The sequence below is a fragment of the Colossoma macropomum genome, unplaced genomic scaffold, assembly GCF_904425465.1.
Source record: "Colossoma macropomum unplaced genomic scaffold, Colossoma_macropomum, whole genome shotgun sequence".
NCBI lineage: Eukaryota > Metazoa > Chordata > Actinopteri > Characiformes > Serrasalmidae > Colossoma > Colossoma macropomum.
Window position 1 is genome coordinate 32,424,829 of NW_023494784.1, and position 14,442 is coordinate 32,439,270.

The window sequence follows — 14,442 nt, forward strand, 5'->3', positions numbered from 1 at the left end:
CTAGTTATGTAGTAATAAAACAGTAAAGACTTTTAGCTATTCAGAAACATGAAATTTCAAGAAAACAGATGTTTCTGCACAGTGTTTTGTCTTCACCCAAAGTTAATGGGTATCTGGCAGTCAGTCAAGCAATCAACAGCTGAATATTAACCAAAACGACAAAAAAAAACAACAAAAAAAAAAAACTTACATGTTAAAGCATCTACTTCCAGAGCTGTTTATAATACAAACTATAAATTTCACATGGGTAAACGTCTGAGCCTGCATGGCTGCCTTTCCAGTTTATCTGTATATTTATCTGTATTTATCTGTTTATCTGTAATGATAAATGGTACATTAAACAAATTCTGACTTATTTGTAAAAGCCAGGCCAACTATGACTATAAAGCAGAACAAATTACAACTAATGAGCAATTGCACAGCAAAACATGTTTACCACTAGCCTCTGATAATATTATCAATCATTAAATGAAAAGTAAGAAAAAAAAATGCAATACTGTGGCCACTGGCCTTCTGCTTGGATCTGGTCCATGTTTTGAAGGAATGACATGATGAAATAACGATTAAACTTTTTCAGTGAAAGTGACTCTAAAGGCCAAATCCCAGCAGATCCAAGGCAAATATAAAAAAAAATAACAAAATAAAATAATAAAACAAATCTTTGTTCAAGGATGAAATATACACCCACAAGGGAGGCTGATTTCCTGGTTGCCACTGAAGATAAAACTACATTATTAAACCGCACAACTACAGTATCACATCTCTGGGTTTTTAAATTAGCACATTAGTTAAGTGTATTATATTAGTCTGACTGTCTCTCCTTAATCTGCCACTTAATTGAGCCACTTATAATGCAATTTATTGTTACTGAAAATATCAGTAAATAAAATTTCATTGTGAAGATATTTGAGCGAATGATAAGTGAGCCTATGGGTTATTTTAGCATCCGCTTTTCAAAATAAAGCAGTTAATAATATTAATTTAAATACAATTTCATACAGTACATGCTGATTATAAACAAAACAGCAACATTCAATTTTTCACCCATCAAACACCACCACTAAACCACCTCCTTTAAGAGGTTCTCCCAGATTTGTCTGAGCAACTTCACACACATATCATACGCCACATTCACGGAGCTACAACTATTAAAGCACTGTTCTCTGTCTCACACATACTACCTCTGCATAACATGAGCGGCACGGCAACATGTGGAAAAAAATGGAAAGTGAAATCTTAAATGTACTCGATATGTCTAATATTATTTCACTATACTGGCAAATAATTTTACTTGCTTATTATAAGTATTTTTGTAAAACAAGCAAAATTATCTGCTGATATAGTGATGCAATCTTACTTAATAAAATTACTTAAAACTAGTAAAATATCTAAATTGAATTAATCTTATAATGAGCTTACAACAATCTTAACATGAGAAATATGACATGTATCAAATAGATTTTTAGGGCTTGCGTGAAACCTCTGACCTGTTAGCATGAGCGACAAAATGAAAAGCAAGACGTTCCATGCCGCTCACGCCAACCAGAAGTACTATGTGTGAAACAAGCATTACCGCTTTAGGAGAAGAGGAAAAAAAAAAAACCTTTTAGGAATGCTAGAAAAAACGCTACGTGTCCACCGGAGATAGAAACACAACAGAAATTAGCACCAGCATTTCAAGGTCACCTGCTGCACGCATCTTGCACGGCTATGGCTTCTTGTCTCAACTACAGCTGACTGGCACTTGATATCTACACAGAGCGGAGTGCAGTCAATGGCTTTTTCCATCCGTCAACAACTTCTTTCACAAAGGCCTTCATGTCTAAGGGGAAGCTTGTGCATCAGTCTTGTCTACTATACTGAACACTGCTTTCCCTGCTAATGTAAGAATCTCAAAGGGAAGCCTGTGGCAGTGAAATGCCCATGTCCTCCCCTCGCTGACATCATTCACGTGACCACTTTCAGTTTCTCACACAGAGGATGAAGCCTGCCAGCAATGGGACGAGGTTAAACAGGAGCCGCCATAACGTCACCACCAAGCCAGAAGAGCTGGAGCACGGGTCTGAGAAAAGCAAAGCAATTTCAAATAAACTCTTGTATAATGTACTCTTTATTAATAAACTCTTTTAGTAAATAGGAGGAATAACAAACAGAATTTTTCAGGTTTGAGATGGATACGGAAGAAAGCTGAGTTTACCTATGCGGACACTGCGAGTAGTGTTGATTGGTGGGAGCTCGTGAGGGAGGGGGCAGTGGCTACAGAAATGTGAGCAGGCGGGGCAGAGCAGCTGGCCACTGTACACCCACTCATTTATCCTCACATTCACACTGAGCAGCTGCCCGGCATTCACACACAAGAAACTTTGATCCCTAACCCACACCAGCAAACCCTGTGCTGAGCAGGACGTCTGTAGAAAAAAAAAAAAGAAAGAACCCCATGGACTCCGGTCAGAGAAACGCATTCTGTTCATCTGTGCTTTTTGTATTATCCTTATTAATTCAACACTGAAAGGATCAGATGTATTCTGGGGTGAATATGCAAGACCTCAAAGGCTGAATTTCTTTTAAAGGGCCTATATCATGGAAAACTGAACATTGCTATGCATGTAAACATTGGATGTTGTTAAGTTTCAGAATGTACCATTCAATCTCCAGTCCGTATGGCCCAAAAACAGCGCATTTCATAGTAAGTGTAATTGCGATGTCACTTTTACATACAGTCGTATGCAAATGTTTGGACACCCCTGGTCAAATAACATTTTGTTGATTTTCTAAGTGAAAAGAAGTAAACGGATCCTCTACAGAGAAAACACTTATGCACATTTATTATTTTTATTTGCAGAATTTCACAAAGAAAATAAAACAAAATGTTTCCTGTGCAAAGGCTAAGGCACATTTTATATTTTATGCATTATTTTTTCCAACATGTTAAACTCAAATAAATATAAATTGCACAATAAAATTAGCAAAAAAATGTCATATTTAAGTTTGTTCGTTCCCTGTAGAAGATTTAACCTACAAAATCAACAAATTTCCACTATAAAGGCACTAGCTGTTTAATTAGCTGTTTAAGTTGAAAAATGGTCTTCGATTTAATATCTTACTGAGGAAGGGATCAGTCATAGTTTTACTTCACAGTAATCTGCTTCACCTTATAGCAGCCACTTCCCCAGTCTGGGTAGGTCATGCGTTTATTGCACTGCTCCATAATGAAGGCTGATTTTTGGTACAGACAAACAGAGTTTGGGCCGTACTCTTCAGCAGCATAGTTCCTCCATGAGTCTGCCAGAATAAACACAAGAAAAATGACATCAGTCATCTTAATTTACAAAGTTAAACATGCCTTAAAGGTTAAAATGCACAATGCCATGCTTTGGTTACATCTGATTATGCATATACTGCACTATAAGCTGCTTTTAGGTGTAAAAAGCAAGGGTGTCTCCACTGCCACCACTTCAGTGCTTCCTGGACTAATAACAATAGTTACAAAGATTAAAAAAAAAGAAAAACCTCCGTCACCACCTCCATCGGTTCCTGCCTGGTCAGAAGCCATGACTGGTCTAAGAACTGTTTATGATCCGAAATTCTGAACTTAACATGGCCTGGAGCAGGTCAGGCATGCAGGTCGCCATATATATATATATATATATATATATATATATATATACACACACACACACACACATACATACATACATATATATATATATATATATATATATATATATATATATATATATATATATACACATACATACATACATACATATATATATATATATATATATATATATATATATATATATATATATATATATATATATATATACACATATACACTGTGCAGCACAGTCCTAAACTGGAACCGTGAACCACTCTTCTAAAAACAGGTCTACCAGTACTCAGTATGAATAAAACATTTAAACAAAGGCTGAACAGCAAAAACAGGAAAAGGGCTGAAAACAGCACAGGACACTGAGTGAAAGCAAACAGCAAACTGAGCTTGAGTCACACCTGGCTGGTTTTCCTGTATTCTGCAGTAGGAGCTGCGCTGGTACTCTCCACTCAGGTGCCAGCTGAACTCCTGACTGAAAGGGCAGAAGTCTGCGATCTCCACTGCACCTCCGTACAAGGACAAATCTCCTTCAGGCACACCAGAGATTTTGTCAAAGTACTGTGGAAAAGAGCACCAATATGGCTCAGTGAGACAAAGTTTATTTTATTGTTGATAAAAAAGAAGATAAAGCTGTTTAAGGTTAAATAACAGCATTCACAAAACATTTGAATTCAATGGATCATGCAGTTATGTCATTAATTAAAGACTGCTGCACACGCCTTTGAGCAAACTGACTGGTTCCTCTGCCGTTCAGATCTAATAGTTAACTGACAGTGCTGGATGTTTTCATACCTGATACTCCCGTGCAAGAGGCTGAGGATATTTCTGCAGGTTGCAGACTGCCACTGCCAGCTGGTCCTGCCTGCAGGAAAGCTGCAGCGGAGTGCCACGCACAGAGTCACAGTATGGCGTCAGTGTGGGTCTCCTGCACACAGCACATCTCATAGTAAAAGCCTTGATCAAATGTTGAAATCACAGTAAAGTTCTTTTGGTGATGAGGAGTTTTTGCAATACATTTAAGTGTAAATACAAGTGTAAATAATGAACTCGCTCAACATTCTACTGCTAATTAATGAGTTATCAAGGTATCAGACCACTTATTATGATAAAATTAAGTTTGTGGGTGACAGCACAGAGTGAGAGTTAGACCTTTTACAATTTTTACATAATCATCTTATCACAATTATTTGACTACTTTTTTCCCCCCACAGTTAATACCTTTTACAGCCCAATGTTTAGGTTTCAACAAACTGTCATATGGGGCATTGGACTGAAGCAAATAAATGTAAATAAAAAAAAAGATGAAGTAGTGAGATAGCTTGTACTTGATTTTAAATATTTATATGGCAAGAAATCATTAGCTGAAATTTCATGATTGTGACAGGCCTATTTAGAGTATTTGAGATTTGACATATGAGGTCCAAGAGGAATAGATATAATTTACGAAACACAACTTACGTATGGCGCTGCTGGTCGATCCAGAATTTGCAGCTTTTCATCACAAAGTCACAACCCAAACCTTTGCCCCATTCCAGATTCTCTGCCATGCTGTAGTTGGCTCTGTACCACCTAACATTGAAAATGATGATGAAACAAAAACAAATGAATATTTTACACAAACGAGAGAACCTTTAAAGCCCAATATCTACTGTGCTGCTCTCTTGCTTCTACATGTGCCATCTGGTAAACCCTAACAACCTCAGCTAAAAGACACTGCTGCAACACTCCCTGCACTGTCCTGTTAATATGCCCTTATCCTAACCACAGACTGCACATTACACTATAAACAGAGCACCACACTATGTTTGCACTCAGCTACAATGCTAAACCTTTCACAATGTATAGTATAAGATCTAATGACTTATCAATTATCCTGATACATAATCCATCCTGTAACAAATTAGATATTAGAGATCTCTTACCCAGTATCTTCCATTAAAGCCAGTGTGATCCTGGAGAACACTCTGTTCTGTGTGTGAGATCCAGTCATAGCTTCATTCTGTTGGATAAAAGTGAACGCAACTAAACATCCAAAGTCTAAGGTCCATTAATACTACAGCTAGGGGTGCCCGATATGGCTAAAAAAACTATATCATTATAATTAAAGACATTTTCACAATACACAATATACATCATGATGTTTTGTTTCTCTGAGCTTTCATGAGCATAGAACAGATAAAATAGAACCTGTAGCTCCACACACACAATAATATAATAATATTAATGATAATAAATCTACAACTACGGTGATTTTAAGTGTTTTACAAACTCCACTGCACTAAACCCAATTAAACAGGACTAAGACTTGCACTTTTGTTATGAAACATTTAGTTAATGTTCTTTAAGTACTGACGAAGCCAAGACATGCTTAGGAAAGTGTATTGTGACATAATATATCATGATAACTATGAAAGATTTGCCCACACATAGCCACAGCATTTCACGGTTTCTCTCACTGTACCTCTAATAAGCGTTTTTCCCAATGATTCAGCTCTGTGCCCATGCCTCCTTGGTTTTCCAGCTCCATGCCCTCTAGAATAGGGCATCTGAAATGTCGCCGTGCTTCCTCCTAACCAAATATTAGAAATAAAAAGTTGAGAGACCCTATACGGGCTCCTAAATTGCGAAGCCAACAGACTAGTTTATTATAAACAGAAATAAATAAAAAGAAATCTAACACTCACTACAACGCGTGGGGTGACCATAAGATGGACCTCATGTCGCACCATGTGACCACCACGGATATCCCACAATCGGGTCGCTCTCCTTATAACTTTGTCACTCCACTGATAGAGGCCCAAACTGTAAGACAAATAAACGTTTCTGCATTAAAACTGTTCACTGCCATGAAACAAATGCAGAAATCAAGCATATAATTGTCAAACTATGCTTACAAAGACAAAAATTATCATTTCCACCAGTTACCTTTCATTGAATGCTGGTAAGCCATATGCTGGTCGTGGCGTCAGTGGTTTCCCATCATCATCACGGTAAAAGGCAAACAGTCCAGCTGAAAAACCCTACATGTAGAATACAGACTAAACAACTGTCTAAAGCAAAAACAACAGTAAGAAACAAATTTGGTAGCTATGATAAAAAGCTTGGTTTAATGCACCTACCAAAGCATGTATGATCTCATGTTTAACAGTGGACAGCATGCCTTCAAACTCCTGAGGTTGGGTTGAAATCATATTTGGACATAAATTGGCATATCCAGCAATAGGCCTACAAGCAAACATCAGAAATGCAAAAAGACATTAAATTAACTATTTTATTACAGATTAATTAAATGAATTTCAAAAGGGGGGGGAATCTGCCACTGACTGTTGCAAGGTGACAAATGTTGCTGAATGTTGGCCAAAATCGCATTTAGCTTGAGTTGTTGTAGTGCTTAAATATAAATGTGGATATTTTTGCCAAAACATTACATTTTATTATTTTGTACTCATACAAATGGTCTGTGAGGAAATGCATATGAAAAGTCACACCAATAAGACAAATTACATTTTTTTGTTCATGTAATCATGCTAACGTTAGCACGGTGGTAAATCTTTTTTCAAAAATGCCAAATTATGATCAGTCCAGCTCAGTAGCATTTTAAGCTAGAAACTCAAAGTTATGTAGCTAGCTAGCTGTAGTTAATGTTACAAATTATTATTTGCTTAAATAGGATTTTTTTTCCCCCAATACTCTGTAAACCTTGTTCAAATGAACAGATACAATGTTTGTTTGAACAAGCTTTACAAATAACATAACATAGATAGGCTGATTATTTTTTTTTTATTATTATTTTTAGCTTACAATAGGTTAAAGGGGCACTCCAGACAAAATGAAAAATCATTACGTGTGTTGTAAACACGCATTCCTGGAGAGTGAGATTTCTACGCTTTAAAGACTAGGAAAACCCCATTCTTGAAGGTGGGAGGAAGTTTTGAAAAATCACAACTGGGGTGGATACATGAAGGAGGGGTGTTTGAATTGTTTGCCCCCCAATAGTTGGCTAACGCAAAGGAAAGCCAGATAGCTAGGGTAAGTGTGAGGAAGTTGAATACCACATCTGTATTTATGAGCTTGTAAATCAGTGCAATTCGTTTGTTTACTATGGAATCAATTTCCAGTTGTTGTATGACATTTATGTAATACATGGTGGGCACCGTAGTGAGAGAACACTGATGGACGGGGGGGGGACCAAAACGGACATTAAGGACATTAAAAATCAATTCTGTCAAACTGATGAAATCTAACATTACATGACTAATAACACGACAAATGACGTTCCTTTAATAATTGTAGTCAATGTTGTGCTTATGTCCCTAAAACACAAAACCCCTAATTAAAGAAAACAACAACAGCTTAGTGTTTACCTGTCTAGTTCTGCTTCCAGCTGGCAGTATGCTGCATAGGCCACAATGTTCTCTTGCCCACAGCGCTCGGTGGTCACCCCACTCACATACAACACAAAATCCGCCCTGTCAACCCCCTCACCGTCTGGGGGTCCCATTGGACCACATGACTTCCCCGTCTCGCTGCACGCTCTGCATTGCTGCACAACATAAACATGTCACAACCAATTAATCTACCATCACAACAGTTAAGACCAGGTGAAACATGTTAGGACTTTTTGGAAATTCTGTGCAAACATAAAAGAGGAGAGGAAAATCAGTTAGCATCATGCACATGGCCAGCGTTCCAGCTGCCATTCATTTTCTTCAACCTCCATGTCTGATCTCATTAAGTATAGAAGGCTAGCCTGATTAAAGCACATGACCTCAGCAGTAACTTAAGCAGGATTAGACACCGACTAACGTTCATAATATGGTCATCCAATTTAAGACCGAATGACATAACACTACTGCAAAAAACAGACCCAAACATAGGCTGACCTGTGGCCTTCTGGAGATGGTTAAAAACCACACACTTAAGAGTAGAAGCACTTTGAAGGGGCATTCTTGAAGGACATAAAGGGCTAACCTGCAGATGTTCCTCAGGCACAATCACTGGTCCACATCTCGTGATATTCGCGCAGGTTCCTTGGCAAAAGCGATGAGGGTCATCTTGTTTTCTCAGATACTGATTTGTTGAGCATTGTCTAAAGAAAAAAAAAATCATGTAATACTGAATAGCATATAAATACTATAAGCCACCCTGGGTGCCAAGATTTAAGAGGATTTGATCTGTCAGATACAAGCAAAGCAGAATGTGGAGGGGAAAAGCATTACCTGCTTAGTAACACAGGGCCTGTCTGTCTGCGCACTCTGAAGGCCCTCTGAAGATAATCGACGGCTTGTGGGAAGAGTTTGTCCTTTGGAGGTAGCAGAACAGAGTATTATTCAAATGCTGAATTAGACCCTACTTGATATTCATTATCAAGATAAATCTGATACAGTTCTGATAGCGCACACTAAGAAATACCTTCACAAGGCTGCTTTTGTCCTCATCGAGCCTAGTAGGGAAACAGACACACAGTACAGTTACTGAATAGCCACAGAGCCCTGAGGTCTCATGTTTACAGACGTGCTACTTACACATCCAAACTGGAGTCATAAAATATCTGAATCTTTAACTGCTGCTCAGTGCTTCTTTTAGTCAGTCTCCCAGGTTTCAGATATACATCATGTATCACCTGAAAGCACAAACAAAACCGACAGTTTGATATACTGATGGCATAATGCATCATTTCAAAAGTAATAATTATCTTCTGTGATGAACGGCAGAAAGAGACAAATCTGAGAGATAACTGAACGCAATCAAGCACAAATGCACACAACTGTATCTGTGGCATTTATTATAAAATATTTAACAGCTGTTCAATGTGGAATATTTATGTAATGAGTTTAAAAGCTCACACTTGTAGAATCCTGCTGGCCTCAAAAGCTGAAGCTTCGGCTAGTTTTCTTTAGAATTAAATTTTAGCAATTTTAGGACAGTTGATCAGTCTGTAATCAACGTTTACTTCTGTACTGCATGATATTTCTCATGTACATATCTGCAGAAGCTGATACCAACATTCAAAAACGTAGAAATTTAGAGGTTACAAATGCAGTAAAACAAAAAAAACTGCAGACATTACAGCACAGCAGGCCGGCATCATGATAGAGAGTACGATAGATACGTCATAAAAATATTGATTTGACACCTAAACATCTGTTCGTTGCTAATAATTTTTTGACGCACTTGCTTTAACCACATGAAAGGTCTGTTTTTTATCTCACAAATAAAACCAAGTGTGGTAAAGCAAGGAAAACACTAACTACCCAAACAACTGCTCAAACTCACACAGGTGTGCTGGAGCAGGGAATAGTTGGTATTAAGTGTGTAAGGATTTTAATACAGTGTCAAAAAAAAAGTTTAAAACCATAGTTTAAAACCTTCTCTCTCATTTGCCATCACTCATCAAAATCAGTCATTTATTAGGCCATTAATTAATTAAGGAAAGGCAAGCAAGTTTATTTACACTGCACATTCTATACACTGCAGCCATTCAAAGTGCTTTACAAATGAGAAAATACAAAGATAATTAAAAAAAAGTAGGAAAATTGAAATTAAAAAATATTATTAAAACATTATAACATTAAAAAAAGGAGTTACTAAATATTACATTAAAAATTAAATTAATTAATTCGGATGATACAGTGCCGTTAATGGAGAGAAGTGCAGTAGAGCTCACAGTGTTTTAAACGGAGCTAAAAGCTGCTCAAATAGGAACGTATATTGCTGCAGCATATCAGATAAAGACGCTGGTCCTGCACCATTAAGCCATTTATAGACCAGTAATAGTACCTTAAACTCCGTTCTATAACATATTGGTAGCTAGTCTAAGGATTTAAGAATGGGGGTGATGTGTTCCCTTTCTTTACTCCTAGCAGGAGCTGCATTTTAAAGGTCTGGTATAAGCAATTTATTATGTTATTAATTCAAATGTAAAAAAATTGAAACATGACTAATTTTCCTAATATTTGTGCTGTTCATACAGTTTTGTACAGTAGCGGTTTTATAAGGTAAATTTTTGCACAATGTCATGCTAATCACATTGCTTTGTTTTAAAAATAAATTTGAGCCAAACAACACAAAATAAAATAAAATGTGTGTTGTTACAGCCCACGTTGAAACTGTGCAGTGCAGGGGCCTGACTCTCAAAGCTTCATGGAAGTTCCCCAGCGGTCATAACAGCCTTATGACCCTCTTAACCTAGGACTGCTCTGTGACCGGCTAGCGACCTTCCCTATTTCTCATTTTCAACGGAAGAACTAAGGTAGTCATGGCATAACTCCTGGGATAAACCTAAAAGAGAAGGTGGCACATCAGCTGTTCTGTTATCTACCAATGATTGACAGCATTTCAGGTGCCCGGGGGAGGTGAATGAGGAAGCCCACATGGTCTGTCATCGCGCTCAGCCTAGACTGAACAATAGCAAGAACTTTATAAATGCATATGAGCATAATGCTAATATCTGATTGTCTGAAGGTCTTTTTTTAAAGAGCACAGTTAGCAGACTTAATTAAAAAAAAATAAATCATCATCCTTTTTTTTTTACTGATATCAGTCAGAGTCAATGTTACTGTAAGCTAAACGTAAGCATTGTTCACTGTGAGTTTTGATGACTTCATTTGACTGTTTCACTGTTGTTTACAATAATTGGGACGACTTCATGATGTTGATGAAAGGTCATCAATATTCCTTGTGTGTCACGCCAGGCCTGTCCTTAATTTTATCACAATCACTCCCACAGATAAGACGGGTCATGTGAAAAAAATGGCACCCGAAATGTTTTACGGATCACTTGAGCAGCCAGTTATGACCAAGGCTCTGAAGATACGATTCCTAATGGGTTATGAATGTCCTAAGCGCTCTGAGAATCTGGATCTGGCTGCTGTCCACCTGCATGACACAGTGTTGTGAATACCTGAGTCGACTCAAGATACAGCATCATTAGTTAATGATGTGAGTCAGATCAGGGAAACACAGTTCTATCTTGCTGTTCATCAGTGGTCCTCAGTGCTGCTTCTGGAGCACCCTGCTCTGTGCAATTACTGTTTTCCTGCTCTAACACACCTGTTACAGCTCTTAATGTCCCTTAACAAAGAAAACAACAACGTGCAGCAGATGGGCAGGATTTGGAAACAGTGCTTTAGGCCAGTGTTTACCAGCACAGTTTCATACATGTCCCTGCTCCAATTATCCACTGATCAACTCTTTTCAGAGCTGAATCAGACTAAATGCAGTTCGTAAACTACATAAACTACAGACTGTAGTTCATTTTTATAGGTTCACACTGTTACAGCTGCGAGAGAGACAGTCTTGCATCTAATAGTACAACTACCCCTACAAAAGGGTATGGGCAGTTGTACAATGTTGTTACGTTATACTTAATGTAAAAATATTGTTACGTTGTAAGATACAGTAATATTGTAAAGATTTATGAGACATATAGTGCTGTTTTCTCTCTTACAACATTCCTGCCGATCTTACACTATAAAACAATATATATAATCTATAATATTTATTTCTCCGTAGTCCGGTAGTACAGACATTTTCAATAAGGGGACTTTTCACTAATGATGTTTGGTTTATTCTTTTTTCCAAGCTGCACTACAACGGTACTCTGAACTTATAGGCTCACATTTTTCACTTTCTATATTTTCCAGATAGTGCTGCTCTTTAAACTGTATATCTTTTCTCCTGCACTATACCAGCGCTGCTCTACACATCTAATACAGTACTGTATTTAGTAATGTAATCCTATATTGAAGCAGCTCTCATATTCATTCATATTTTATAACTGATATTTTGGCAGCAGTTCCATTTCTGTTAGTATTACCGATTGATTGATTGATTCATTCACTGATTCTATAGTTGTAGAATAATTACCTGAGCATCTCTATCAACGTAGGAATGTCCTTGATATGTTGTGAACATGATAAAACACTGACTTTTTGATTCTGAATATGTGTTCAGTCACCAGCCTCTCAGAAACAGACCGGATGAGGAGAGGCTGGATTAGATTTAGATTTAGCGCCTCTACTCGGGCGCTACTCGGTGCTGTTACGCCGCTGGGTTTTAGTTTTAGAAAAAGACAAACCTCGTAAGAGTGAAATATGCTAAAATGAATGTATTTACCTCTGTCGGCAAGGGCACTTTGTGGTTACAGTTGTGACAGAGAGCGCAGGCGAGCAGGACGGAGAAGAGAGCGAGGCTAAGTGACCCGGGGAGTCCGCAGCAGCCGCTTAAGCCTCTCGCCATCACTGAAGCGCAGCTGCCAAACTCCCCGCGACCAGAGCAGATTTCCCTTCGGTGCCCGCGGAAAACCTCCGGTTTTAACATTCATACCGCAAACGGTGTGGCGGAGATTCAACACACATCCGCCTCGCCTATAACCTGCTACTCATTCACAGCTGCCGGCTCTCACAAATCAGCCAAATTTACCGGATCCAACATGAACACAGCAGCACTAACCTTATCTCAAAGCGAAAAGAGGTGGAGCTGTTTTCAAAATAAAAGTCTCCAGCAATTCGCTCGTTTTCTACGAAATATTTCTTACACTACTGCTCAAATAGTGAAATTGTTGTTTGGAACACAGTTTCCAACAAAACAACGACAACAACAATAATTTTGTTGCGAGTGTAAAGTTGTGCTACTACTCTACAACTTTAAATAAACTGTAGACTGTATATAAGATCAATACAGTCTATGGTTTAAACCAATTAGTAGGAGCTGTTACGTGAATAAATAGTAGATGTGTCCAGAATGATGAACCTGTAGATGATCCATAATGACTGAGAAAGCTTTACAGCACAGGCGAATTAAGTTATGCTAAATAATCTGTAATACCTTGTATTTGAGAAGTGGTGATCAAATTTTGAGGCAGATAAATTATCGAGAAATTACAATTATTTATCATTTAATATCCTTTTGCTGTTCCTATGTTTGATGTTGCTAAGAATTAAATACTATTTAATTTACCATCAAGATGTAACTGTAAATCAGCTTCTTATTGTTGCTTAACTAAGGGTAAAGGAGAAGTAGACACAGAGAACATTGTGGCATAGACCCAAAAAAAAGATCATTTGTATAGCACCTTTCATACACAGTGGTAATTCAAAGTGTATTACACAAACACAAAAATAAAAGCATTAGATAATAATACAGTTTATAACATTCTGGAGATCTACACCTACTGCAAGGATAATTACAAAGGAACTTGCTTTCGGTCAAAATGACCTACCGTAGGCTTCTGCATGTTCAGATGCCTATATAAAAGTATATGTAGGACATTTTTATAGTTTAAATGACTTTTTCAGAAAATGCTACCTGCATTACTACTACAATGTAAAACCTGATGAGTTAAGTCAACTCAAATGATTTGAGGAAACTGATTATCTCAAATATTTTAAGTTCAATAACTCATTTACACTTAAGTAATTTGAGTAAATTGTACTAACTCCATTTGTTTTTGTTGATATTAAAATGATTAAGTATTTGTGACTTATGTTTAAGCTGTTCTAACTCAAAACAATTAAATAATTTTAAATTAAATTCGCCATTACACTGTCGTTTTAACATCCATATTGGATTGAAAACATATGATCATAGACATTTTTAACAACGTCCTTTCTATCTTATTGTCCGCCACAGAGCACCTCACCAAAACATAATAAAACAGTCCACACTACGGATGCAGTCCCTGTGGCATCTACCCAAACTCATCATTCAAATATTTCGTGACTACGCTTTCTCAACTCCGACTCTCGATCCGTGTTAAATGGCATTAACCACAAAAATTAACTAATCTAACCGATACAAGGGAACGTAGGCTGGGGAGAATGACA

At 37.5% G+C, this 14,442-nt stretch overlaps 1 protein-coding gene across 1 annotated transcript; it reads right to left on the reverse strand.

Moving 5' to 3' along the window:
• Positions 1-441: 441 nt before the first annotated feature.
• On the reverse strand, positions 442-13,056 carry lmln (leishmanolysin-like (metallopeptidase M8 family)). Its single transcript, XM_036569085.1, has 17 exons — positions 12,734-13,056; positions 9,142-9,239; positions 9,029-9,059; positions 8,836-8,918; positions 8,588-8,705; positions 7,981-8,159; positions 6,736-6,841; positions 6,542-6,636; positions 6,301-6,418; positions 6,078-6,185; positions 5,539-5,615; positions 5,075-5,185; positions 4,409-4,541; positions 4,015-4,174; positions 3,152-3,282; positions 2,198-2,408; positions 442-2,062 (listed from the first exon to the last, which is right to left on the reverse strand). Exons 1-17 carry the CDS (start codon positions 12,935-12,937, stop codon positions 1,962-1,964), a joined length of 2,064 nt encoding a protein of 687 aa, XP_036424978.1. The 5' UTR covers positions 12,938-13,056; the 3' UTR covers positions 442-1,961.
• Positions 13,057-14,442: the final 1,386 nt, after the last annotated feature.

Excerpts from the sequence above, each read along its gene's own strand:
- lmln (XM_036569085.1), bottom strand. The coding sequence starts at position 12,937 with ATGTTAAAACCGGAGGTTTTCCGCGGGCACCGAAGGGAAATCTGCTCT. Across the intron at positions 6,842-7,980 it reads CTGGAAGCAGAACTAGACAG|GCCTATTGCTGGATATGCCA; the intron begins GTAAACACTAAG and ends GTTTGCTTGTAG. Across the intron at positions 4,542-5,074 it reads ATCGACCAGCAGCGCCATAC|GAGACCCACACTGACGCCAT; the intron begins GTAAGTTGTGTT and ends TGCTGTGTGCAG.